General features: G+C 41.3%; 1 protein-coding gene across 10 annotated transcripts in view; it reads left to right on the forward strand.

The window, feature by feature from the left end:
- The window catches only part of FBRSL1 (fibrosin like 1), a 671310-nt gene that overhangs the window by 534413 nt on the left and 112648 nt on the right, over positions 1-24249 (forward strand). For 7 of the 10 annotated variants that reach the window (XM_019538998.1, XM_019538993.1, XM_019538999.1 and 4 more), the window contains one exon: positions 15239-15292. The exons of the other annotated variants lie outside the window; for them this stretch is intronic. In XM_019538998.1, coding sequence (XP_019394543.1) covers positions 15239-15292 — 54 coding nt within the window. The remainder of the gene's footprint in view (positions 1-15238; positions 15293-24249) is intronic. 10 annotated transcript variants of the gene reach the window in all.

Consider the following 24249-nt stretch of genomic DNA (forward strand, 5'->3'; position numbering starts at 1 on the left):
CCATGCCATGGCTAAGATCGGCCAAGTTTCTTGGCATGCAAAGCCTGGTATATTGATGTAGAAGCTGCTAAGGACATTGAGGCATAAATGCTAGAAGCTTAAGTAAATAATCCACGCTCTGCCAGAATTGTGCCAGATATGTCGGCTAAGTGCAAGGTTGCCTGCGTTCAGCAATGAGTGCCCTGCGCTGTTGCTTATGTTGCTGTACTTCAGTGTGATTTTTCTGGCATCTTTTAGAAGTGCCCCTGGCTGGCCAATTTCACATTTTATTATCAAAGTGTGTAACGAGCTCCTTATATTACTTCCTACCTTGAAATAAGCAGGAATGTATTTTGCTCTGCAGTCTTTTTTTTTTTTACTGCAGTTTTGAAATGGAAGAAGATATGAGGAGTAAATTGTCCTCAGACCTGCATACCTATACAGTATCAAACTAAAAAACAGGAAAAGAAATGTCTTTAGATGATTTGATTGCCCAGGTGGTCACGAATGCCCTGTTTTTTGTTGTTAATAATAATCTGAAACATAGAGTTGAATAAATGTTCATTGAAATCCAGAATTAATAGCACTCTCCCCTTTTTCTGATTCTTCTCCCTGTTTAAGGAAATGAACCAAATCAGTGTCTGGGAGTTAAAGGAGAAAGATGGGGTCCAGATGAAGTAGGGCTGATTCCAGTTTGGGCTTTTCACTTTTTGTGCTAGTCCAAAGGAATAGTGCTGAACCTTAAAGCATACTTTTGCATCCCTTCTGTCTTTGCTTTCTCACACTGCCAAGTAACCACAGTGTGGGATCATACAGAGGAGAAACAAGTGATCCCCAGCCACACAATTTGTAGATCTGATCTTGTAAATACTAGCTCACCTAGGGATTTATGCTCTCTGCAGCATTGTCACATTTTTTTTCTGGAGGAAACTGTATCCAAAACCATGAGGCATAAATGTCAAATGTAGAGCCAATTTCATGATTAGCCAATGAGATCACCCCAAGTGGCAATGCCTGTTTGCAAGATTAGGCCCATAGTTGTGTAATAGCCAGAGGTGAACCCCAAGCCCCACCAAAATCCTAGATCCGGACACCCCAGAATTTTGGCCTAGATTCTGATGATGTGGTTCAAACCATGACTCTGATTGACCAAATCAAAATGCAGATCGGGATTAACTTCCTCCACAGGCTGAGTTGGTCCAATTTCAACGTTAAACTCAACAATTCAGACCTACCTACATGGTATTATATCTTAAAATTTAAGGCTGAATGAGTCTGTCATTAAAAAGGCTGCATCAGGTACAATGTATTATAATCATATACAAAATTAATGGTATATATACATGCATTTGAAAATAAAAACACACGGACACTCAAAATTGTATTTGCTGCATTCCACACGAAAGCAGTTATTTTTTTTTATTGGGAAAATTGTTAGATTTGATGTCGGTATGTAATTAGTAGTTTGCTAGCAATAATTACAGGGCTGTGTTCCAAAATAAATGATGTAGCATTCCTGTGCATATAGTATGGTGTACCACAAAACAGGAGTTGGAAAATTGCAACATTGCTAGATCATCATATATCTGACATGTTGCTGTTTTCTTGCTCTGATAGTTTATGAAAAATAGTAAGTATGGTACGCCATGAACCAAAGGACTTTCTTTGTTAAATTAACCACAATTGCAACCACAAATTATGGCTTCCCAAACTGTAGATTTAAGACTCCGACTTTTCATAAATAAGAGTTTCTTTGTATTTTAACAAAATGTACATAATAGAATGTAGATGTATTTTAATACCAAAGTAGCACTTTCAGAATCATCAGCCTATTCAGGCTGTTTGAATAGTCATAGCATCTATTTTTAGTTTAATGTCCAGCAGTAGAAATTTGTAGAAATCACAGAATCTTAACCCAGTTTCCGATACAAACCCAATGCTATGTAGTGAAATAGTGCTGAGGTATCCATTTAAAAAAGGAAGAGGTTTTTCATTTCTAAACTTTTAATATTTTTAAGAGACAATATTAATCACGACAATCAGGATCTGCAAATAAAACGCAGCAGGATAAAAATCCTTAATATATTTAGGGACACATTCACTGCTAATATAAAGAGAAACAAATCCACTGAAGTCAAAGAACGTGTACCAATTTCTACCAAAGAAACCGATTTTTCTCCATCATGAAAAGATTGCCATAGACATTTCAGTTTTAAAGTATTCTATACATAATTGACATACAAAGCTTAGTTTTGATGTACATAACCTTAGCAGCAGTAACTTGAGGAGGGGCTTGTGTGAATATACTAATTTAGCAATGTGTATTTCCTCATGCTAAGTACCGGTGCAAGAAAGCAATTTTTATTACAGCTGACTTCAAACAAAGATACTTTGTTGTATACATTATCAATGCAATGCATAACCATATTCAAGCTGTATATTTTAAGGTGAACTGGCTGCAGGCCCAGTTATGCAATCCAGTATAAACACTTTGAGGATACAGAGCTCCATACAGAGTCCCTTATCTTTGTTGTGTTACCCAGCACTTGCCATATCTGACATTTTGTACTCCAGCTCATTTATACATTGTTGCTTAATATAATATAAATATCACAAAATAGCATGGGACATTACACATCTCTTCATTTCTGAATACATTATAACAGCAGTAAGTAATCTGTTTCTTAGTCACTCCCAAATACACAAATGGAATGTTGTATATTCTGTCTCATAGAATTTTTCTCATATCCTCAGATTTTCTGTTTTTCTTTCTTTGTTACAAGTGGGATAAGGAACAGGAAAATTTAGCTTGGGGACACTTTTAAAGAAAGATGGGCTATAAATACAAGAATCTTTTGTACCAACAGAGGGAAGTACGGTTTAGGAGTCAGTATCTTAAAATGACCAATCACTCTTTAAATATCAAGACTGATTTCTGCATTGATGATGGCATTGGAGGATGCACTGGATCCTTGGAAAGTCCAGTAAGCTATGCTCTCTATCGTTATTTTTAGAGGGAAGTTAGGGTTTTCTTTTGTTTTGGTTCTGCATCCACCTCCATGTATTTATGTATTTAAAACTGTTACACAATAATGGAAAGTTGAGGCACTTTTCTTTGGGACCCATGTATTAGTGTGTTAAAATGGCTTTTATAGGGACTCCAGAACTGTTTGGGCTGTTGTAACAGGTGGCTGCTTAATGGAGCGTGACCAAGAGGGGTGGAGAAAGGGCCATTTAGTCTACTTTCACTTGAGCTCACTCAGTACACATTAGGTGGGCTTTCCCAATAAGCATAAAAATTAAAATGGCTCAGAAAACCCTGTCCCTCCAGTCGGAGTTTGGCAACAGCCTTAGCCAGCATTTTTCATGTTTAGAAACAAACCCCTCATCTTTCTAGCTGCTTCCCTTTCCGGCCACCATTTGCAGGTTGGTTTTAATGCAATTTACACAGCTGGGCAGATCCATGGGTAGCTGGAAACGCATTAGGCAGGTGGCCGCCTGCTAGTGTGTGAGTTAATGCGGAGGAGCTGGGAAATCTTGCAGGGACTGGCTGACTCAGGTGACCGCTAATAGCAGGTGGTCCTAAATATAGGTTTCACTGCACTGCATATGATATCAAGCTGAAATGTCAGGTACAACTTCTAGTTGTGCCTCCATTATTCAAAGATAACGGGATTTGCGCTCAGGATTTTCACTCCAGTAGCTAGCTGGCAGTTATGTGCAGATGAGTTCCTTTAATCATAATTAGCTGCAAATAATCTGAATCTGCTGCTGAAAGGTTACTTCAAAGAGAGGTTTCTCCATAGCACCTAGGATCTTCCCTTCTGCAGAAATACAGGTTCATGAATCAAGGGTTTTGAAATTACGGGAGCGTTTAAACAAATCACCAAGTTATTTTATTTCTATCCTGGCTAGTTCATAGTAGTAAAAACTGCAAGTGGAAAGGCTAAGAAAATGTATTCTAAAAACAAATGTGTAATTGTTTTTCTTGAGAGTTGGAGTCGACAGTGTTTATTCATGAGGCTTCGCTGCCCTAGGCGAGAGCAATCAAACTGGAGGTACCACCTCCCACATCCTTGTTCTCTTTAATTGGAGCCACAGCTTTCTCTGCTGCCAGGCGCAGGGCCATCTTGAAGTGTAGGCTGCATTGCCGACGAATGCTTTCCAGTGCGGGGGGGGGGATCTTTTGTTTAAAGAATTTCCAGTTTTCTGGCTCCTTTCCATTGACAAGTCAGAATTACACGTCCAGATTAAGCTGCTCAACTGTGATTGGGTTTTGCATGTAATGCGGCATGCTAATGGTGAGCTAGGTTTGTGATGTGTATATTTCTAGGCCTCATAAACAAGTACACAAAACCAGAACACACAGGGACCTGCAGCTCTGGTACAAAACCTTTTCCAGAGCACTGTCAGTAACTGCAGATGTTTATACAAGTTGAAGGCTCTGCTGTAATTTTTTTTTTTTTTTTGGGTGGGGGGAAGGGGATTGCTGGATTAAAATTCTTTTGAAGTAAGTCAGAGCATATTTTACCAATTTGGCTGCACATCCCTATGTTGCTTCATTTATATTTTTAGGCCTTGATGGGAGCGCATAGCACAGCTACCAGCCTAGAGACAGGTTCAATAAAAAGATTCAATAAAACCTCTCCCTGGCTTCCTCATAGCAGAAGCCTGTGCAGGGGGTTCACACCAGGCAAGAGAAGGAAAGCGTATTTTATTGAATCTCGCCGTTGGTTTATCCAAGCCGTTCCTGAGTGGTTTTTCCACCCCCTCCACTGCCAGGGACTGTAAAACAGAAAGATGTGAAGTCCTGATTTCCTCATGACATGACATCTTTATGTAACACTACAGTTAAGTGCTTTCTCTTTCTGTTGTCAGCACTCTGAGTCTCAAGCTGCTGGAAGCTTTTAGCCCCCAAATACTGGCTGCAGTATGGCTTGGTGTATTAGAAAGATCCCTGTGTGCTACCTTCAAAGGAACTACTTGAGTCTGACAGGTTCATGTCTCTAGAAAGGTTTTTTTTATTTAGGATTGTTTTTAAAACTGAGGACTCAGATCCAATAGTCTTGATACAGGCAACCCTGTTGCAGGTGGTAGCCCATGTCAGATGCATCTGAGGGAAAATGATAGCTGTAGCTATCTAATCTAATATCTGTCTAAGCACTCATATTTGCTCCTCACCCTTATATCTGAGCACCCTAAAGAGATTATCACAAGCGTGGTGTAACGTCCCTTGTGTGGTCTAGTTAGTCTGATAGCGTGCTGTAAGTAAGAGGCATTCAGGGCTGGGGAGCGTATTAGAAAGAAAAGAAAAGAAAAACAAAAGTGCCCGTCTCCATATAAACTCAGTTTTCCCACTGCACCTCCAGCCTGATGCCTGACCACCCTGCTTGGAGGTGAGAGGTTAAGCAAATACCACCCAATTTTGTCATCTGGATTTGTACATTCAGGGATTGAACTGAGAGTGCTAAATAAATCTCTGGGATTGCAACCTCTGTGCACCATTTATCCTTCAATCCCCCTATCTTTGTGGAGAAGATAAGTGGTTTCCATGGTCCCTGGTAGTGCTTCAGATTCCTTCCATCCCATTTCAAACTGGGTTTCTCTCACTTCTTTCTTGGCCAGATAGGTTATTCTATACAAGGAGAGCTTCCCTTGTTTATCCCTCTCTAAATACGTGCAACAAACCGGCTAGGTTTTGAGGGCTACCACAATGCAAGATGGCCATTAACATTTGCCAGTTTTCCTTAAGCAATTAGCTCACAGCGTGCCAATTTTGTTCTTGTCCTGTACTTTTGTAGCTCCTATAAGGAAATAGCATTTAATGCATCAAATGCTAAAACTGTAACTGCATAGACTTGCCTAGTTATTTAAGGTAGCGGGCAAGGTTGAGGAGCCAATGTGTTTTACTTGCATACTGGATGGTGCAGACATACCGTATGTAAGTGCTGTAGAGGTTTTATCTAGAACCACATTTTTTCTGCCCATCCCTTATTGAGCAACTTTCAGCACTCTTGACTTATTTGGATGTAAACTTCTGTTCTTCACAGTACAGCACCTCCGCAGCTACTCAGACACACCCAGTTTTATCACTGGTGTGGGATGGTGGTGTGATATTTGCTCAGTGCCTTTACACACATGAAATTACCACTGAAGTCAGTAGACACTGGGTGCACACAGGGACGGCAGCATCTTCAGGTCACTTACTGAGGTGATCTATTTAAAAATCCAGCAAGGAAAGGCTTTTCCCTCCCTAAGCACTCTGGAGGTGGGAGCCTTTTGATGTTTGTATTTTTTTGATGTTTGCAAGCAGGCGGTTGCATCTGGATGTCGTTTGTGACATGAAGTTTCCGCCTTTCTCCACCTCTGTGTCCTCCTGTAAAATGCATTTTGGTTTAATGTGTAGTTGTAGGCCAGTCTCTTTAGCAGGCATGTAGTTGGCCGATAAAGAGGTACCTCGGGTCATGCTGTGCACTCTTGTAAATTTATCCCAAATTAACCCTGACTGGCATCCAGCACCCCGGCGTAAAGATACAGATGTGTATCCTTGCCAACATCTGCTGCTTCAAGACATAAATCCAGGCGCTGCGTTTTGGGGACCAGCCTCCTGAGATGCTTTTACAGCTCGCTGGTGCAACTGGCTGCATTTGACAGCCTGCCAGGGGTTGTTATCCCCCCATGGCCAACGTCCTCCTGCGTCCTTTCATGCAAACGTCCTCGGACTCCAAAGGTCGGGGTGGTTTGCCCAGCAAAATGCCCCTGTGGTTCCTGCACCTCATGAGACAGGTCGGACTAGCCTCGTCCCACTGGTTTCATTGCCACCCGTGGACAGAAAATGGTTGTTTTGATGATTGCTACTATCATGATGTCTCTGGATACTAAAAGGCCAACTGGAGACACCCCTGGTCGCGGTGCTGGCCGCCAGCCTCCTGCCGGGCCCTGGGGAAGGGCCCCCACGTGCAGGGACCGGGGAGGCTGGGCCCGGTGGAGTGCAGCCCCGCCCCCTCCCCCGCTCCAAGGGCAGTGATTGGCCGGGGCGGGGCGGCGGTTGGTGCCGCGCGCTCGGCGGCTCGGCGCTGGATTGGTCGAGCCTGGTGCGCGCCGGGGGAGCAGCTCGCGGCTGCCCGCGCGCCGGCAGTTGCGGCCGGAGCAGCGCGGCGGCCGCACGAAGCGGGGGAGGGGAAGGGTCGGGCCGGGCCAGGACATGGCTGCGGCGACGTGAGGTGCAGTCGGAGCCGCCCTGCCCCGCCGATGCCCCGCGCCCTTCGCTTTGCCGCGGGGACAGGAGCACGAGGGCAGCGGGGGTCCGTGGCCTCCCCGCCGCGCCCATGGATTAAAGCTGCCGCTGGATTTGGCGCCGCCCCTGTGGATTATCCTCCCCACGCCCCGGAGCGGGCCCCGGCGCTGGGCGGGAGCGCCCCGCGGGCTCGGTGAGTTGCTCCCCCCAGACCGTGCTCTGCTCCCCTTCTCCGCTGAGGGACCACTGCATCTTCCCGGCTCGGCCAGCTTTCGGGGGGAGGGGGGGTACACGGGGGACGTGACCTGTTGTTGATACGGAGCCGCCGACGCAGCCTTGCGGCGGGGAGGGTGTGAAATTAGCCGCGCGGCTCGGGAAGAGATCTTCTTTCATTCCCCCCCTCCCCCCCCGGTAGTGCGGGATTGCAAACCCGCCTCGGTGTCTGCTAGAAGACAAGGCTGAGGTGCGTCTGTTCAAGATGCTTCTTTATTAAACACGGTAGAAAAGTAGAGACGAGGAGCTGGTCGGAGATCTTCGCGGGGCTGTCAGCCCCTTCGGCTCAGGTGAAAAGCCCCATAGGGTATCCATGGATAAGTGAGGGCTTTTCTCCCCGCTTAACGCGGCGCGGTTCGGCCGAGCAAGCCCCCCGACAGCGCTCGGCAGCCCCGTGGACGGTGTTGGCACGGCTGAGACGCAGGGAGCGAGTTGCCTGTTCGGTTGGTAGTGTTGTCACTCTGCCTCCCTGCGCGCACTCGTCTGCTCCTCTTGAAAGAGATGTTTAATCCAATTAGAAATTCAGGATCGACTCTTTAAAAGTGTCCGTTTTTTAGGGGTGAAGTAAGATTTCCAGGTCGCTGGATAACTAAGCATGGCTGGGGGAAAAAAAGAACTTAAGAATGAACGGGAGAAAGAGGGTGATTTTTAAACAGTGGATGCTTGCAGATCTCCCTGGAATGGGAAGTGTTTTTTCGGCGTGCCAAAACCTTCATGAAGAGTTGTGTATGCGTGTCAGGCTGACAGCTGACCTTCTCTGTACATGTCCTGATTTTTGCAACGTTGTACAATCAGAGATCCTTTTTACTGCATATCAAGAATAATATTTCCAGATACCCAAGTTACTGTTCTCAAAGATTGCTTTGAGACTTGGAAATTGTGTAATGGAGGAATCCTCTGCTGTTCTACCCTTTACAATAGCTACAGGAATTACTGGCTTTATCCCCCACTCCTGAAAGAAAGTCTAGCCCAGCTGGAAAAGACTGTTAAGGCATTACATAGAAACAACCTTCCTCCTCTTATTTCTAAGGAGTTAAATAAATCTCTGGTCATCCCTGATCAGAGTTTGCTCCAGTGGTTTATGTTTATGCATAAATCCGATTTTCCCCACATGCACACTTGCAGGGAAGAGGCGCTTGATTTTGGCACACAGCATTAACTTCTTATAAGTGATTCACTTTTTAATGCTCCATTGAAGATTTTCCTCCTTTAGTAGCAATAGTCCTTAAAGCTGCTCCCCCCACACATTGTCCCCCACCCCAGCAGTTAGATCTGAAAAATGTTTACTAGTGCTTGAAGTGATTTTTTTCTGCCAGAAGAGGTTAATGTTATAAGGGAAAGAAGGCAGTATTTTATTAAATATGATTCCCATTTAGTTTTCACAGACGTGGAGTCATCTTTTTTTATTTTAAAGGTGGATCACATTGAGTGAAATCATAAGACCTTTTTGCAGGGAATGTTAAAGGTATTATGAGCAGCAGTTTATGAGAGAGAGAGAGAGATCTCCATTTTATTCTATCAGTTGTCTTTCTGTGAACACAGCAGCGGCACAATAGAACTTGTGATACATGCCGGCCCAGGCAAATAGTGTTGGTGCTCCTGTGTATGGAAAGAGTTTGAGGTGTTTAGTTCAGAAGTCCACTGCTAAGCTGTTGACCTGTAGTATTTATAGGTACTTATTGGCCTCAGATTCCTACCTGAGTTCAGTATACAGAAAGGTGTTGAACTTTGGGAAAGGATGCAAACATTTGATTCTTATTTTTGTAACTGAACAGAAATGCAAAAACATGAGTGGAACATAGGTTGACAGAAATGGAACTTGGAGCAGCTCACTCCTTAGACAGCTAACCTTTCCTTCATAATATGTTCCAAAAGCCTGGGTGTGTTCATCACTTTATTTCTTAAATAGTTGGGACCTTCGGTACATTTGCACTGAATGACTCTTGACAACCAAGACTGCACAATATGGGCATAGCTGGATGTGAGGCAGAATTTGTCAGTCTCTCTGATATAATTGTTAAGTAATCACGGAAGATTCATTCAAAGTGAATCAGAATGGAATAAGTACTCTGGTTAATGTCGGTGACTGAGTGAAATTGAAAGATGACCTGAAGTCAGGCAATAGCACAAGATTGCGTTTCCCCTCACCCAGAAGCACAGTTTGTCAGAGATTGCTGTTAGATGAGAGAAATCACTTTGATGGTGCCACAAGTGGAAATATGTTTTATTGTTTCTTATGATCATTTATCCTGTTGAATATGGAATGGAAACAGTGAACCAGATAAAGAAACATGCATTTACCAGAAAGTTTTCTAGACTAATCAATTATTAGGAGATGTAATAAGAAATATAATCCTTAGGGAGAGGAAGAATTGCCATTATATAACATCTCTTGGGAGAACTTGTATGCCACATAATGAGGTTGGTGATAGTGTATTTTCCTGAAATGCCTCTGCATAAGAATTTATATCTCAGACTTCAGTAAATGCAAAAATTATTACTGGATACAATCAACAACAGTAGTGAAATTGGTATCTCTTAGGAGGTGGGTATTAGTGTATAAGCATGTGTGTTTTGATTTAGTAATGACATTTTCAGAGATTTGCTAGGTTACTAAGATCAGAACTTTCAAAAATATGAGTTGGTAGTCGTTAATTTTGCATGGTGTGCTGAAGGTGAAAGATAAAATATGAAAGGCTTACGATCCTATTCCAGCCTTCATTAAGTTATTTGTGTTTATCTCTTTTTAGATAGGAATTAAGAGAAAATCTCTAGCCTTAGTGCTGTAAGTTCAAATGATCTTTACCTTATAGGAGCAAATCTTGCATGAATTTATTAATAAAAATGTGTATATATGCTTTTGTTGGGTTTAATAAGCCTTGTTAGCTCGGTATGTGTTTCAAAATCGTATGCGTTTCAAAATCCTTCTCATCTGTCAGGGACGTCTAAAGACCTGGCTTTCATCTGAAAAACAAAGCAATTGTTATAAAGTATCATCATCATTATTATTATAATTATTATTATGTTTGAATGGCAATTGCATTGAATAGAAAAAATATTCAGTTTCAAATGCCCCTTCTGTTTTTCCTAGTTCCAGATTTTGATGCTTAGATTCTAAAGAGTGTTTTTAACCTTTGACAGGTGAAAATTGTGTCAGTGGACTGTCAAATATAGGTTTTAAGACTTTTAAGCCAATGGCTGAAGACGGCAGAAAATCATAAAAACTGTATAGTTGGTGGAGAAATCATTTCATCTGATGCCTAACAATTTAACATCTCAATAAATGCTACTAGTTTCAATAGCTTTATAAATAGCCTGTTGTTAAGAGTGGTGCAGGGTGTCCAAGATTTTTTGACTGGAATCAAACATGTTGCAGTGCCTTTTTATTTCAATGACAGTTACTAGTTACCTTGCTAAATCTAAGACCATAAGGTAGTGCAGTGACCCCTAATGGTGATTTTGGTAATTGTGGCAGATTTGTTTAGTTATACTATTTTTAGTAAATTAAAGATGCATTTGGGTTATTTAAAATCCAGGCCCCCATTGCAACACTTCATTGATAATATTTGGTAGTATTCTGTATGCCATCTTGTGGTTATTAAAGTACATTACAGTAAATCATTTGGGCCTTAAAACCTGTAGTTTAATGGAACTGATCATTTTGCTGTCTATTTCATTGTTTTATTTCACATCTCATTAAACGCTGGAAGTCTGTTTTGATCTACTTACCACTGCTGAGTGCAGTGTTTCTCATAAACTTCAAATTTAAATCGGCTTGGATGAAGCATGTAGAATCAATATTTTTTTTCAAAGGTGGGATGGGGTTTGATTCCCTCCCCCCATCCTGAAAGCTGCAAATCAGTGTCAAGTTTACAAGTTGACTGGTTAGGTTAAGGATTTATTGCAGTTTGAGTTCTGCAGCAAAGGTCAAGTAGTACAAGGACACCACCTAAGCAGCTTGATATCTTAGTGCTACCAGTCAGTGATGGAACTTGGCTGTAGTCAGTAATGCTTAGAGATGGTAATCAGAACCACAGCCTTATGTCATTATTACTCTGCGCATTTCTCTATGGCTGGTGATTTCTACTTTGCATGGATCAGTTAAAAGATTGTAGCGTCTTTTAGCTGTTGTAAAGATAGTTGATGTAATAAAGCAATGCACAGTTCTGATGACTTGTTTGTTTCTTTAAATTAGGGTAGTGTTTTGTTAGGGTACAGATTGAAAAATAAAACAAAGCACCTGCTCTGCTTTTAAGGTTGCATTGCAAAGGCAATGGGTTGTCCTGAATATTTTAAAATAAAATCTGCTTTCATATGGGTGCAGTTGGAGTGATAAAAGCTATTACAATTCCACTGTAGCAAGGCAACAGATTTTTTCCACGGAAAAAATGATGATTTTCTTGTCTAGCTTATAAAGTGTGATTTCCCTGCCCCCTTTTGGTAAAAGTAGTGTTTATTAGTGAAAATACGCAGTATGTTTTGTGTTCTTGGGGAAACCATGCTGGAAAGGATCGTTTACACATTTGTTAACATCACATTTGTAACAGGCTAACCTTTACCACCAGCCTCATTTCACTCTTGACTTCTCTTGTCCTCCAAAGTCAGTACAAGAATGTTAATCTTGAATTAAAAGGTTGTGGGAGTGTTGCTTGCAACTAAACACTGGTGACTTCTTATTGCTTCCGTTGGGAAAATTAAATATCCGCTTCAGCTACAGATCTGCAGTGAGGGGTTATATTTTTCAAACTCTTGATAGACGAACAAAAGGCAAATGTCATGTGTAAATTATTATTTTTCCCCAAGGTAATCAGCAGTAGGATAAACATTGTCTATATTGTTAAGATACTTTTAAGTAGAGCCTAACTCCAAAGCTCTAGGTTATAAAGCTGTAGTATAGTCTGTCTGTAGAATAGTTGGAAATCCTTCATAAATCTCTCTTTAACATGTGCCTTCTATCCCAGTATATGATTGGTTCTCTAGAAAAACCTTCCATAGAGGGTGTACTGTAATCCTTTTATGTTCCTTCCTCAGTGCAGATTAGGCAGCAAAAAATAATTAGGAGATTAATTTTCACCTGTCACTGCCAATAATAGATAACCTCAATATAGTGGCAGGGCTTGGAATTTGGGGATCGGAAAAGCATTTAACCCTGTAGCAATTGCCAGGGGGTCCAGACAGAAAATGGTTGCCAGAACATGACCTTCGTGCTTGTTGTCATGAAAACCAAGAGAATATTAGTATTTTAGCGTTGTGTTGTCTTGTTAGTGCTGTGTGTTATCCCTTAGCTTTTGCTGTGTTAAGATTTCCCTGTGCCACTAATGTGCCAAATGTGCATGGTCTAATCAGACAGGAGCAGGCGTTGGAGACCTTTGCAGCTTAGTCTTTTAATTCAGATACACTTCTGGTGTTTTTCATTATTTCAATTCCCAATCTGACTGGTACTTGTAATCTGCAAGAGAAAAGAACAAACTAATGAAGATGGCTTCATTAGACAGCACGCAATTTAGTCCTTGCCTCTCTTCACTGAATGCAACTGAAGAAATGTCCCAGAAGTACCTGTGCATTAGGCCTTCAGAGAAGCAGAACAGTGTCCCTTTCAAAATTAACTACCTGCTCACTTCAGGTGAACTTAAAAATACATTCCAGGTTCTGAGGTAATGCAGGTAAATTTTAAAAAAAGAAAAAGGGGGGGGAGGCCCTCTCTTACCTCCCCCCTTTTTTTTCTTTTGTGCTGAAGTTTAAATCTGCAATCTGTTGAAAATGTAATGGGAAACTAGCCTACAGAAAATGCCATTATTCATATCATCCCAAGCTCATTTATTTTATCTGCAGTAGTAATGATAAGACAGGCTGCTTGGCAATGCTGATAAGCTGGGAAATATCTTAGAGCTATTTGTAAAAGTTAAAGCAGATCTTGGTACTGAGCGATAGGGAAACTGATGAGCCTTTTGGCAATCTGCTGAGCTAGGAGCTAATAAAGATTTTAATGGGAAAGCCTCATTAGGATTAGGGAGAAGATCTATTATCTCAGATTTACACAACATAAACGGTGGGGCAACTTTAATTTTTTTTCCTGCTCATTAAATAGTATTGCTGAATGTGAAACCTGAAATCCAATCTGAATCTCTTTGTGTGTGCCAGGAGCCACTGCCAGCTGTTTGTTGAGCAAAGACAGAAAGCCAGCTTTTGCGGAATGGTATTTGCTGCACAGACGGGGCATAGCAGAGCATCAGGGTTTTAAGGGTCTGCTCACAAACTTTGCAGGGGTAGAACGTGAATGGCTGTCACGTGTTTGGGTGTTGCTGTCTAGAATGCACCTGTGTTGCTTGTCCTTCAGCCAGTGGGGGTCATTTCATTTGACCCATTACTACCTTGCCATTTGTACAGATGGCCAGATGGAAGTAGCATTGCCTGAGGGGTGCACTCCCTTCCATTCATCTGAATGTGTCATTCAGTTCAAAATCCTACCAGGTAGCTCTGTCTACACTATAGCTAGAACTGTGATAGTGGGGATTCTGTCTCCAAGGCAGCTAGAGCTCCTATGTATTGTATCCAAGTGCCGAGATGACTGACATGGTTAAATAGCCCCGTTTACACGACCAAATTAAGTTAAAACCCAGCTAGAACCTGACAATGATTATTTTACAGCCCAGCTCACAAAAAAGGTTTAAATATAGAACATCCACAGTGTAGGGTGCCTGTTTGTAAGTGTGCAGTATGTTTCTTCCTGTTACAGTACTACTAGAAGTACAATGTATACAAGATTCAAAAGAGTCTAATTTATACAGGGTTTTCATCTGTTAGACAGCCCTGCTAAAGGATGTAAAACAGTTTTATGTAAAACAGTATAAAATATGCTGGAAGTCTGTTTTTTGCGGGGGGGGTTTAATGCATTCCTACTTACTGGCCTAAGTGGTGTTGTAAACTGATTTGGCTACAGCAGTATTTAAACCATGTTTTAGGCAAAGCTTTTAAACATTTGAATTCCCTGGGTATATAGGACCTATTATCCCTGTGCACACTGACTATGGGAGAACTTCAGAATCTGGCTGTTTGAAGATTGGCTGTTAGTGCAGGTTAAACCAGAGGCTAGCACTCCTCACCATGTTGGGCACATGTAAGCGCTGGTGTTTTGTGGATGTCTTCTCTTCCTACTTGCATAGTGCAAACCACATATGTTCACACTGTTGACTGAATAACCACAGTGGCAGTTGCTTATGTAAAAAAGTATTGTAAGGCAAGTACATTAATGTATGTTTGCTTGTTAATGTGGTGTAGCAGCTGGAAGTTGAAGGAAGAGCCAGTGTCCTGGGACAAGTCGGGCTTTTTCATATCACTAGGGAGCCACTGATTGAAACCAGTGGTTTGAGAGGGCACTCTGATAGACTCAAAACAAGCCATGGTAATGTTCATTTACTGGTGTGGAATTTAGCCATTAAGTTGCTTCCTGTACCTCCTCTCTCCTTATGTATTTTCATCTCCTGTTCCCTCATCAGCATGGGGCAAGGTTGGAGCAACAGTGCCATGCACTTACTTATGAGGACAAAGATGCTCATCATCCTGAGTTGATGTAAAGCATACGAATAACTTATTCATAGTAAGATGCACTCTATTTCAGAAAAGTAGGATGGGCATGTTAAAGATTTAGAGCCCCACGTAAATGACAGGTTGCTCCAGCAAGGTTGCCATTTAAGAAAGGTATCTACTACTTATTTTTGATATGAATGAAACTTTTTGTTTTGTCTGTAGACCTCAACGGAACTGGAGCTGACTCGTATCAGGAGTGGCTTGATAACAAGCAAGGTATGAGATCAAGTCTCTCCAACATGGGCACTTGGGACTGATTTAGCTTGGCTCTCGCAGCTGAATTGGTCTTTCTCTCCTCTCTCTTTCTCTGTCTCACTTGGTTTCTTTGTGTCTTTCTCCAAATCAGTTCACTGTTAACAGTTCCATGACTGCTGAAAGGTAACTCATTAAATTAGCTCAGGGCCTTCTTACAAGCTAGTGAGGATCCCCTTAGTTTTCCAGAGCCCCCAGTTCTCCATCATTAAAGAACGAGAATGAAACACTGTGAAGCAAAATAGTTCTGTAACCAATTTAATTGTCTGGGGAAGGGGAAAAGTAATCAACTCAAACAGTCTTTTTTAGGTCATGGGAGGTGCATGCTAGTTTAACACTAGATGTTCTGAGAAGACTTGTCAGTATAAGCTGAAGAGGTCTCATGACTTAACGTGGGGGGAGGTATATGTCCTTTCACAGTAATTTGAAAGGGAGAATCTCATCAGTAAAATTCAAAGATGGAAAAATATATGGGGACAGAATCCAAATTCAAGTTACTGTTTCTAACTCTTTTGCTCTGAAAGAGGGTTTTATGTCCTCTTCAGAAGCTACAGTTGAAGGAGATTTGTCTGCGACTATAGCTCTGTATTTAGTGCTGAAACCTGTAGTAATAACTATCAGGAAAAATATGTTCCCTTCAGTTAAATTTCATTTATTATGAGCTATAGCAAGGAGATAAGAGAAAATAATTATCCTAACCTGGTTATAGCCATCAGTAACAATGTCAGGGTTTTGCCCTGCTGTTGACCCGGATCATGTGACAGTAAGGAAGAGCCAAGACTGCCACTTACTGAAATTCTGACTCTCCTCCATTATTGTCAAAGACAAAATGTCCAAGCACACACGAAGGTCATGGGTTTTGTTCATTGTTTGGTTTAATTTTTCTAACACTGCCTCAGCTATCTGTATGTTCCTATACTCAGATGATAAATGCACTTTAAGCTTCAAATCAAAGATGCTGTGAAGTGCATTCCCTTGCCTGACATTCCTTATTTTCAAGTCAGCCTCTTTTCTGCTTAACTTTACACTAATCTTTCACTATTTTCTTTATTGATTGTAGTAAATACCTAATCATCTCTAAGCTTTCATTTTCAGCAGTTAGGGCCAGAAGGCTGGCATGAGAGAATTATAATCAATGACGGTTTTTTGTTTAAATTAAGATTGCAAAAGAGTTTCAAAGTCCTTCAAACCTTTCTAGTTCAGGACACTCCTAGTGGGCAAAAAGTGTATTCTTTGAAAGAATAGTTTCATCCAGTTTTGTTTGCTTTGCACTTCTTTGCATTTCTAGTTTGTTTAATGTTTTGTGGGAAATAATTTCATGGTATTGTTTCAAAAAAACAAAACCCATAAAACCAAAACCTCCTGCGGCGGCCCTTGCAGTGTGTTGTGGAGTGATTCTCAAATTTTGGTACTGAGATTCCTGTTCCAGGGTAAAGGGTAAAATGCCATGTCCCTTAATACCAGTTTACAACTGTCAAGTGCTGATGCTGTGCTATATGAAGACATTTTAGAAGGTTTGGTATGAGTATGTACAATAACTTGTAATCAGCCTTCTAACTTCCAGTTTGTTTGTGAGGCTGCAGTAGTGTTTCAAATCACAGTTTGGAACAGTCTCCACAACATAAAATACCTAGCTGGCACTAGTGCCATAATTCTGGTTGCAGCTGGGTAGTTGTTTTTTTTCAATTCACCCTGAAAGCAGCCATGCCTCTTAAGAGAGTGAAATCTTCAGGCCATATGAAATGTGATGACCATGACTCCATTTTATAACAGCTTGCTTGTCGCTCTGAAATTACGTTATAATGAGGTTTAGTTTATATATTTTACCTCTTTCCTCATTAAAGTGCTATCCTTCAGAAGAAGCGCTTTGTGTGTTGAAATACTGCATGGTTAAAATGAAGGCAGGTTTATAAGGATTTAATGTACTTGGGAGCCAAGGTTCTGCGGCTTTATAGCAGAGATGTTTTAACAAAGGACTTTATGGTAAGGGTATGCTGTATTTTAGCCAGGGATTTGCTCAAGAGAAAATCTTGAGTAAAAAGGCCTAGCAGCCAGGAGAAACTATGAAGGAAAGAGCTTTCTCCTGATTTGAAACATGGTCTTGATGGATATTAAATCCATTATTCTTTAACACTCCGTGAATTATTTCTTCTGTTGTCTGAGAGATGATGTGACATTGTTGCACTTCAGAATTGTGCTGTAATGCTTGGAAAGCTGTTTCCTGAGTTGAGTGGGACTCTCATTTAATGCCAGAAGAAGTCAGGTGCCTGTGCTGTAGGTCTGTACCTTATTCGAAATGCAAATCTGCATGCATACTTGTGTGAATGGTTCTCAGTGCAGAGCAGAAGAGCATCCAAGAGCTCAAGCTACATCTGTTTCCCAGAAGGGATAGCAGTAGCTCTTGCAGCATTTCATCCCTTCCATTGTTGTTCTACTATGGTGTTGACAGCTAGCCCTAAAATTGAGACTTCCCCTTCTCAGCCTTTGACTTGAGGGAAAGGTTTGGGAGTTGAGTAAGAGGACAACAAGAGTACATGTCCTGGATCTGCCACTTCCACTGGTTAAACCAGGAGAGCTTATGCCTTAACACCTGAGATTTCTCTGCCATATCAAAGATTTAAGAGCTATGTTTTCAAAGAGATTTCTCCACAGAAGCTTACTGATGTAAAAAAAAAAAAAAAAAACTACTTCCAAAACATTAAACAGAGGAAAGCATGTGAGCAGGAAGAGTGTTGTCCAGAGGAGTAAGCTCATATATTTGCAACAGTGCATAAGGTGACCTGACTAGTGCCTAGGGTGGGACGTCAGAGTTCTTTATGTAACATGAAGCAGCACATTTTGGCCATGGAGGACAGCAGTGGGATGAAATGAGTGCAAAGGCTGTCTGTTCATTTCCTTGTCAATGCAGGGTTATCCATGCTGTGTATTGCTTCATGCCTTGTCTAGTCTAGCTCTGCATGAATAAGCTCCTGCAACTTCACACTGGAGACCAGGCTACAACCTTGTATGTTGCTCGCTGGTTAGCTTGCCAGTGCATATATTCCGGGGCCATGGTAACTGTCTGCTGAGCACTGAACTTGTGCTACCTACTCATGCCAGGTAGGTTATCCAGACAGCCATTAGATGGGTATGGTATGGGGTTGCTACTGAACCAAGCCAGGTCTGTAACAGTGACCTTCAACTGAAGACTTCTAATCCCATTATCAGTCCCCTGAGCCCCATGGATATCATCTTTTATTAGAGTCTGGATATAGCCATGGACCTTGTTTGTGTGCTAACAATAAATATAAAATTAATACATAATTTGGCCGCTTTTTAATTTAGCCCAGCTCTATCGCCTGAACTCTCTTGACAACAAGTGTGCATTGGTTGTATAAGGACAGTGTACACAAGGGGACTATGCAGTAACTAGAGGGACTTGGAAAACTGTGAGCTGTCCCGCCAGTGGTAAGCAGAGAAGAAGTGTTATTTGTGCAGCATTTAATTTAAATAGGTCACTTGTTCTGATGGGCGGAGAGGGATATAAATGAGCCTTTTTACTGGTTCTGGAGTTCTGTTAAACTGCCTTGAGCTACCCTCCTCCATTTTCCAAAGCACGTGCTCAGCAGAGCCTCCTATTAGATAGCAGGGCTAATGAGATCACCAAGGAAACAACATCACCTTTGTTGCAGAAATTCGTAATAATAATTTTAAAATAGGGCTAGAGTGAACTTTGGAAAGTCATCTAGTCCAACCCCTTGCTCAGGAAGGAATATCTGTCTAAACTATCCCAGACAAACGTGTGGCTAATCATCGCTTAAAACCTTCTCATTACAGATTTCACAACCTCTCTAGGTAATCTGTTCCAATAGTAAACCACCCTTATATAGTAGTTAGAAAGTTTTTCCTGCTGCCCAACCTTTAAATCTCCCTTACTGCCTTTTAAACATATTGCTTCTTTGTAACAATTACTTATATATGTCAAGACTGCTTTAAGAACTGCCACTCAGTCTTCTCTTCCCCAGACTAAATAATTCCAGTTCTTCCAACCTGTCCTCATGTCGTTTTCTAGACTTTTTTTAAATCATTTGGAAAAAATTAATTAATTTCTGCTTTTTCTATCTCTTGCTGGCAAGATCCATGATGTGCTAATGTTTAAAAATAGCTAAGATTCAACAGCTTTGCATTGGAGAAATATTTCAGTGAAACAGGAATGGTTCATGAAATCATATAGATTTCATGGTTTGCCCATGAAAACAGTTTGCCCCATAGTTTGTTTTTAGTTTAAAATTTTTGAAATTTTGTTTCAAAATACATTTTCTTTTTGAAATTATTTTTACTTGTTGTTTTTTAAGTTTACATTATTCTGTTACTTCACGGTATGAAATAATATCTTGTTTGTATGTATTACTTTTTAAAAAAATTACTAGGAGTAACTACTAAGTACATATGGAAGCATCATCTCTTATTTTCTAGGTGAAGTTGTCTCTTTCTGTGTTGGATGTTGAAATTATTTGCAGAGAAGAAATCCAGAGTTTTGATCAGTTATTTGGTAGCGTTGGCTTTAATAACTGGCACATCCTCTGTCAAGTGAACAAGGTCCTATAGTTGTATGTGAATGTATTTTATTAACGAGCTTCTACGGTTAATGGACTTTACTAGCATCTATTGATAGTATGTGTTCAAATATAAATCTATAAAGACTTTTGGCCTCATTTAAAGGAAGCAGGTGGTGGCTGTAGCACAGCGTAAGCAACATGGATCTCAGCAGTGGGAAAGGAGAGAGGTTCTACAGCTGTGTTAGAAACATCCATGCACACCCAATTCTATCTATGATATTTATGAGTGCTTAACTTTAATTATTATTTATTTGTATTGCACTAGCATCTAGGTGGGGGACGTCTAATTTGCTTGGTGTTTTATACAAGTACAGAACAAAAAACACCAAAACAACTCAAAGAGCTTCATCTCTCTCTCACCCATATTACTTACACGCACGTACACACTTATAGTTGTGTGTGTGTATAATAAGCCCATGGCTTTGTAATTTGGTAATAGTGTCTGGAAGGAGTCCAAGTTGTTGTAAATATGAACTTTTGTCAATATTCCCCAAGCTTCTTTGGACTCTAGGGTGGGCTTTATTAGCTGAAGGTCACATCATTGTGTTGTCTCCTTCTCCGGAGACCTCCGATACCTTTCTGAAAGGACAGCCCATTATCCTGGGGCTTAGAAGGCAGCTTTCTCTTCAGTGCTACTGAAGCTGATAAGCTTAAGAGGCATATTTCATTCCCCCACTGCTGCCTTCAGGAGACAAATCATGTTTATCGTTCCTGATTGATTCCAGTTGAACAAAAAAATAAAATAAAATGAGGTGCACGCACGCACGCAAATGCACGGACACAAAGGAATTACAGATTTTAGACCAGCCTTCTGTTGAGGTGTCGGCTCGACACAGGGACTGCAACAAGCAGTGTCTGTTACCACCTCTTTGTTATCTTTCAGTGGTGCTTCTGAAGATGAATTTACTGACATGAAAGGATCCCAGGTTCTGGTCAGTTTAAAGAAGAAAGGATGGTGGGAAGAACAGGAGAAATAGTGGCGTGAGCATTGAGGTTGGAATTGATTTGTAACAATTAAACATTAAGATTCAGGGACAGTTGGGCCACTTGCTGCAAGAATGGCTTGCTATTACGTGGAAAAGATGAATGGCCCAAGATTAGAGAATAGCAAGGATTTTACTCTGTGCCACTTGGAAAAAAAAATCATGAAAACATACTGTATGTTGACTTCTGTGTTTTACAGCTCCCTTCATCACAGTTAAAAACCTTTCCTTAGGAAGAGCATGCAGGAACATAGGCAGGTTGAAATGCATTTGTTTATTTTCCTCCCTTTCCCCCTTTCTTTTTCTTCTCTTATTTTTAGCTTGGTTTTAGAATGATCTGGAAATGTCCTGTTGACTTTCAGGTCTCTGGTGTTTCAGTATAAATATTTCCCATATGTGGTTCCCAGTTCCTTACTAGCTTTACTGAAATTGAGAACGTGGCACATTTTTAGAAATCTGATAATTAACACATTGTCTAATTAAGCAAGACCAGAAGTTGTTAAAGGTAGTGAAGTAGCATGACTTACTATGTAGGGCATAACTAATGAGTCGGGAGACCTGGGTTCTCTTTCTTACTTCTGCCCCTGGCTTGGTGGGTGACCAAGGACAAGGGATCTCTGACATCTCTGGGTGATGAAGCCTAAAGATGAAATGAGGGCTATTTATCAGCCTGAAGAAGCAGGTGCAGATGGACAGCGGCATTGCATCCAGTTCCGAGGGATGATCTGGAGCATAGCAGGGACACTTGACTGAGCCTTGAGACTCTCTTCCCAGTACAGGAGGAGAAGGGAGAGGTCCCCAACGTACGTTTGACCTTTATCACAAGGTCCTTGGCACAGACTTCTGAAAGCAACTTGTCTCAGGTTACAAAAAATGGCTGATTGTGGGTCCCTGGCTTGATCTCGTAAAGAACCTTTACAATGCTGAGTATTCAAACTCTCTAAGCCTGGCCCCTGGCTCATATCAGCGCTCCCTAACACTCTTTATCTAATGTTTTAGACAGGGCAAGCTCTCCCTACTGCAGTGACAGTAGGGAGAAAGCTGCAGATCTCAAGCAGATAAGAGTTAGCTTAGATCTGCAGCCTGTATATGATGAGGTATTGGTAGGAATTGAAGGCCAGGCCTGGTCCATGGAGGTGACCCCTCCTATATCATTTAAAACAGTTGCTTTACTAGGTAACCAGGATCAGGAAAGTCCAGGTAGAAGGCAGAGATCCACTTCTATTTGCTGAGTTGTAGCCCAGGCACTCACTGTGTTTTCTGATGGGCTTTGTGATTTCTTTCTCTCCTCTTCTGTTTTGAATGGTAAGAATGAAAAATAAAGGTTGGGAGGAGATCTCAGGTGGCTGAAAGGTGTTGGCTGCTGTTGCTAGGCTAGCTTGAATACTACTTTGTTTTACAAGCTTTGTAAATTTATCAGTTGTTTAAAAAAATGTATGAAGCTGGCTAACGTATTAAGCAGGATATTGTTAGGCAAATTGCAGTTGCTCTGATGTAAAGGATTTTAGCTTAGATTTCAGAAACTCCAGATGGCTGCATTGCTGTTGTTGCAATAACTTGAGAGTTCAGAAAGAGGTAGGTGGCTGTCTCATGCTGCTAACTGAGCAATGTGGCTCCAAGAGGGTAGTGAGACTTTTTGGAGATCTCCCCATTACCTCCATAGCAAAGCTACCTGGTTTTGCAGAATCACTTTGTCCAGCGTGGCCACTGTACACGGGAGACTACATAATTCTAAACAAAAATAAATTCACCAGTGTTTGTTCCCTTGAATCTCTGATTCCATTTGCCTTTGAACCATTTTTAAATGCAACTTGTGCCTTTAGGTTGCTACTAACTTGGTTTCCCTGGCTAAAAACCTAGAGATACAGCAATGTTCTAAACCATTTTACAAAACTCTGTTCATGCCTTACCAGTAAGGACTACATCTTGCTAATTTGGCAGTGGTATGAGAGTAGACAAAAGGCCTAATAGTAGAGGCTGTAAAGGAATAAAGCTATTGGTCACTGAGAGAGAGCAGAAGCCATGTCCATAACACTGTTTTAAACTAGCATATATCAGGGGTTTCAGGCAACTAAACACCATTAGAAGTTCCATCTTAAAATGGACAGAGTAACATGAAATGGCGGTTCAGGCCTCTAATACTGTTTTAACAACCCCTGGTGATCTGTTGTCCTTGTTTAGTTTTGATTCAGGGATTGGGTTTAACTTGTCACTCAACATAAAATATGCTGCAATTAATTTTTATAGGGCAGTCTCCCCAGTGCCACAAAATCCTTTCAAGAGAGAAACAGATCACAGAAAAAGCTCTACAAAGCTGGTTACATCAAAGAGCCCTGAAGTTGAAAATATGGACATTACAGCAGACTGGCTATGGTGAATGTAGTAAGTAGGGCTGTGTGAAGCTTCGGTTGCTGATCAGTTTGGCGACCGAATCTCCAAATCAAATCAGGAGACCCTGTAACTTCTCCAGATTGAATTGGAACCTTCCAAATACTTCTGGTCCACCTCCAGGTCTGCTGCCAAGCACGCGAGGGATCTCCCTGCGCTCCTGTGGGACACTCCATGCGCCCCAGCATCGCAGCATTCACGAGTCATACCTGGTGTACCTCAAGGTACGTAGAAGAAACATTTAAAGCTGTGTCTGTGTCTGCATTGCTGATTCTCTGAATCAGCATCGAATCTTCAGATTCGGATTCAGCCAGCTTGAATAAGGACAGTGATCTGGATCAACGAATTGAATTGCTGTCCCCCAAATTGGGCCGAATCCAAATCGAATACGGCCAGTTTCACACACCCCTAGTAGTAAGTAGAGGAAGAATTCAGAGTCAGTCACAGGCTGAAAGCTTGTTGGTATGGTAAAGATAAATACAGAGTAGCTAGCATTTTAATTCACATCCTTGTTCCATGTCAGCTGCCCATATTAGACATACCTGACACTGAGCAAGATATGAAGTAGTTTATTTTCAAAGGTAGCTGTTCTCTGGCTTCTGTTTACACGAGCCTTGAAGATTATGATGTGAGATCTGGCAAAATGGAGTGGTTCAGAGGAAGATAGAAATTCCAGATTAATGACTTGATTTTATCAATGGTGGTCCAAATTCATGGGTTATGTTTACAGCGGTGTAAATTATAGGGTCCAAGAAAGTCTAAATTGCTAAAAACTAATTAGTGTGAGGGGCTTGAAAAGTACGACAGAAGAAACAACTAGAAGCCCAAGGTAGAAAGGCTTGTGGACATGTGCACATGTTTACCTGTGCCCCGTTATGCTACATTGGGCCTTTCAGCATGTAATTGAAGAGCCTTATCTGGCTCATTTAAAAGTTAATGGAAAACTTGTGAA

This window comes from Crocodylus porosus, unplaced genomic scaffold (assembly GCF_001723895.1).
Source record: "Crocodylus porosus isolate Cpor-Errol unplaced genomic scaffold, CroPor_comp1, whole genome shotgun sequence".
NCBI lineage: Eukaryota > Metazoa > Chordata > Crocodylia > Crocodylidae > Crocodylus > Crocodylus porosus.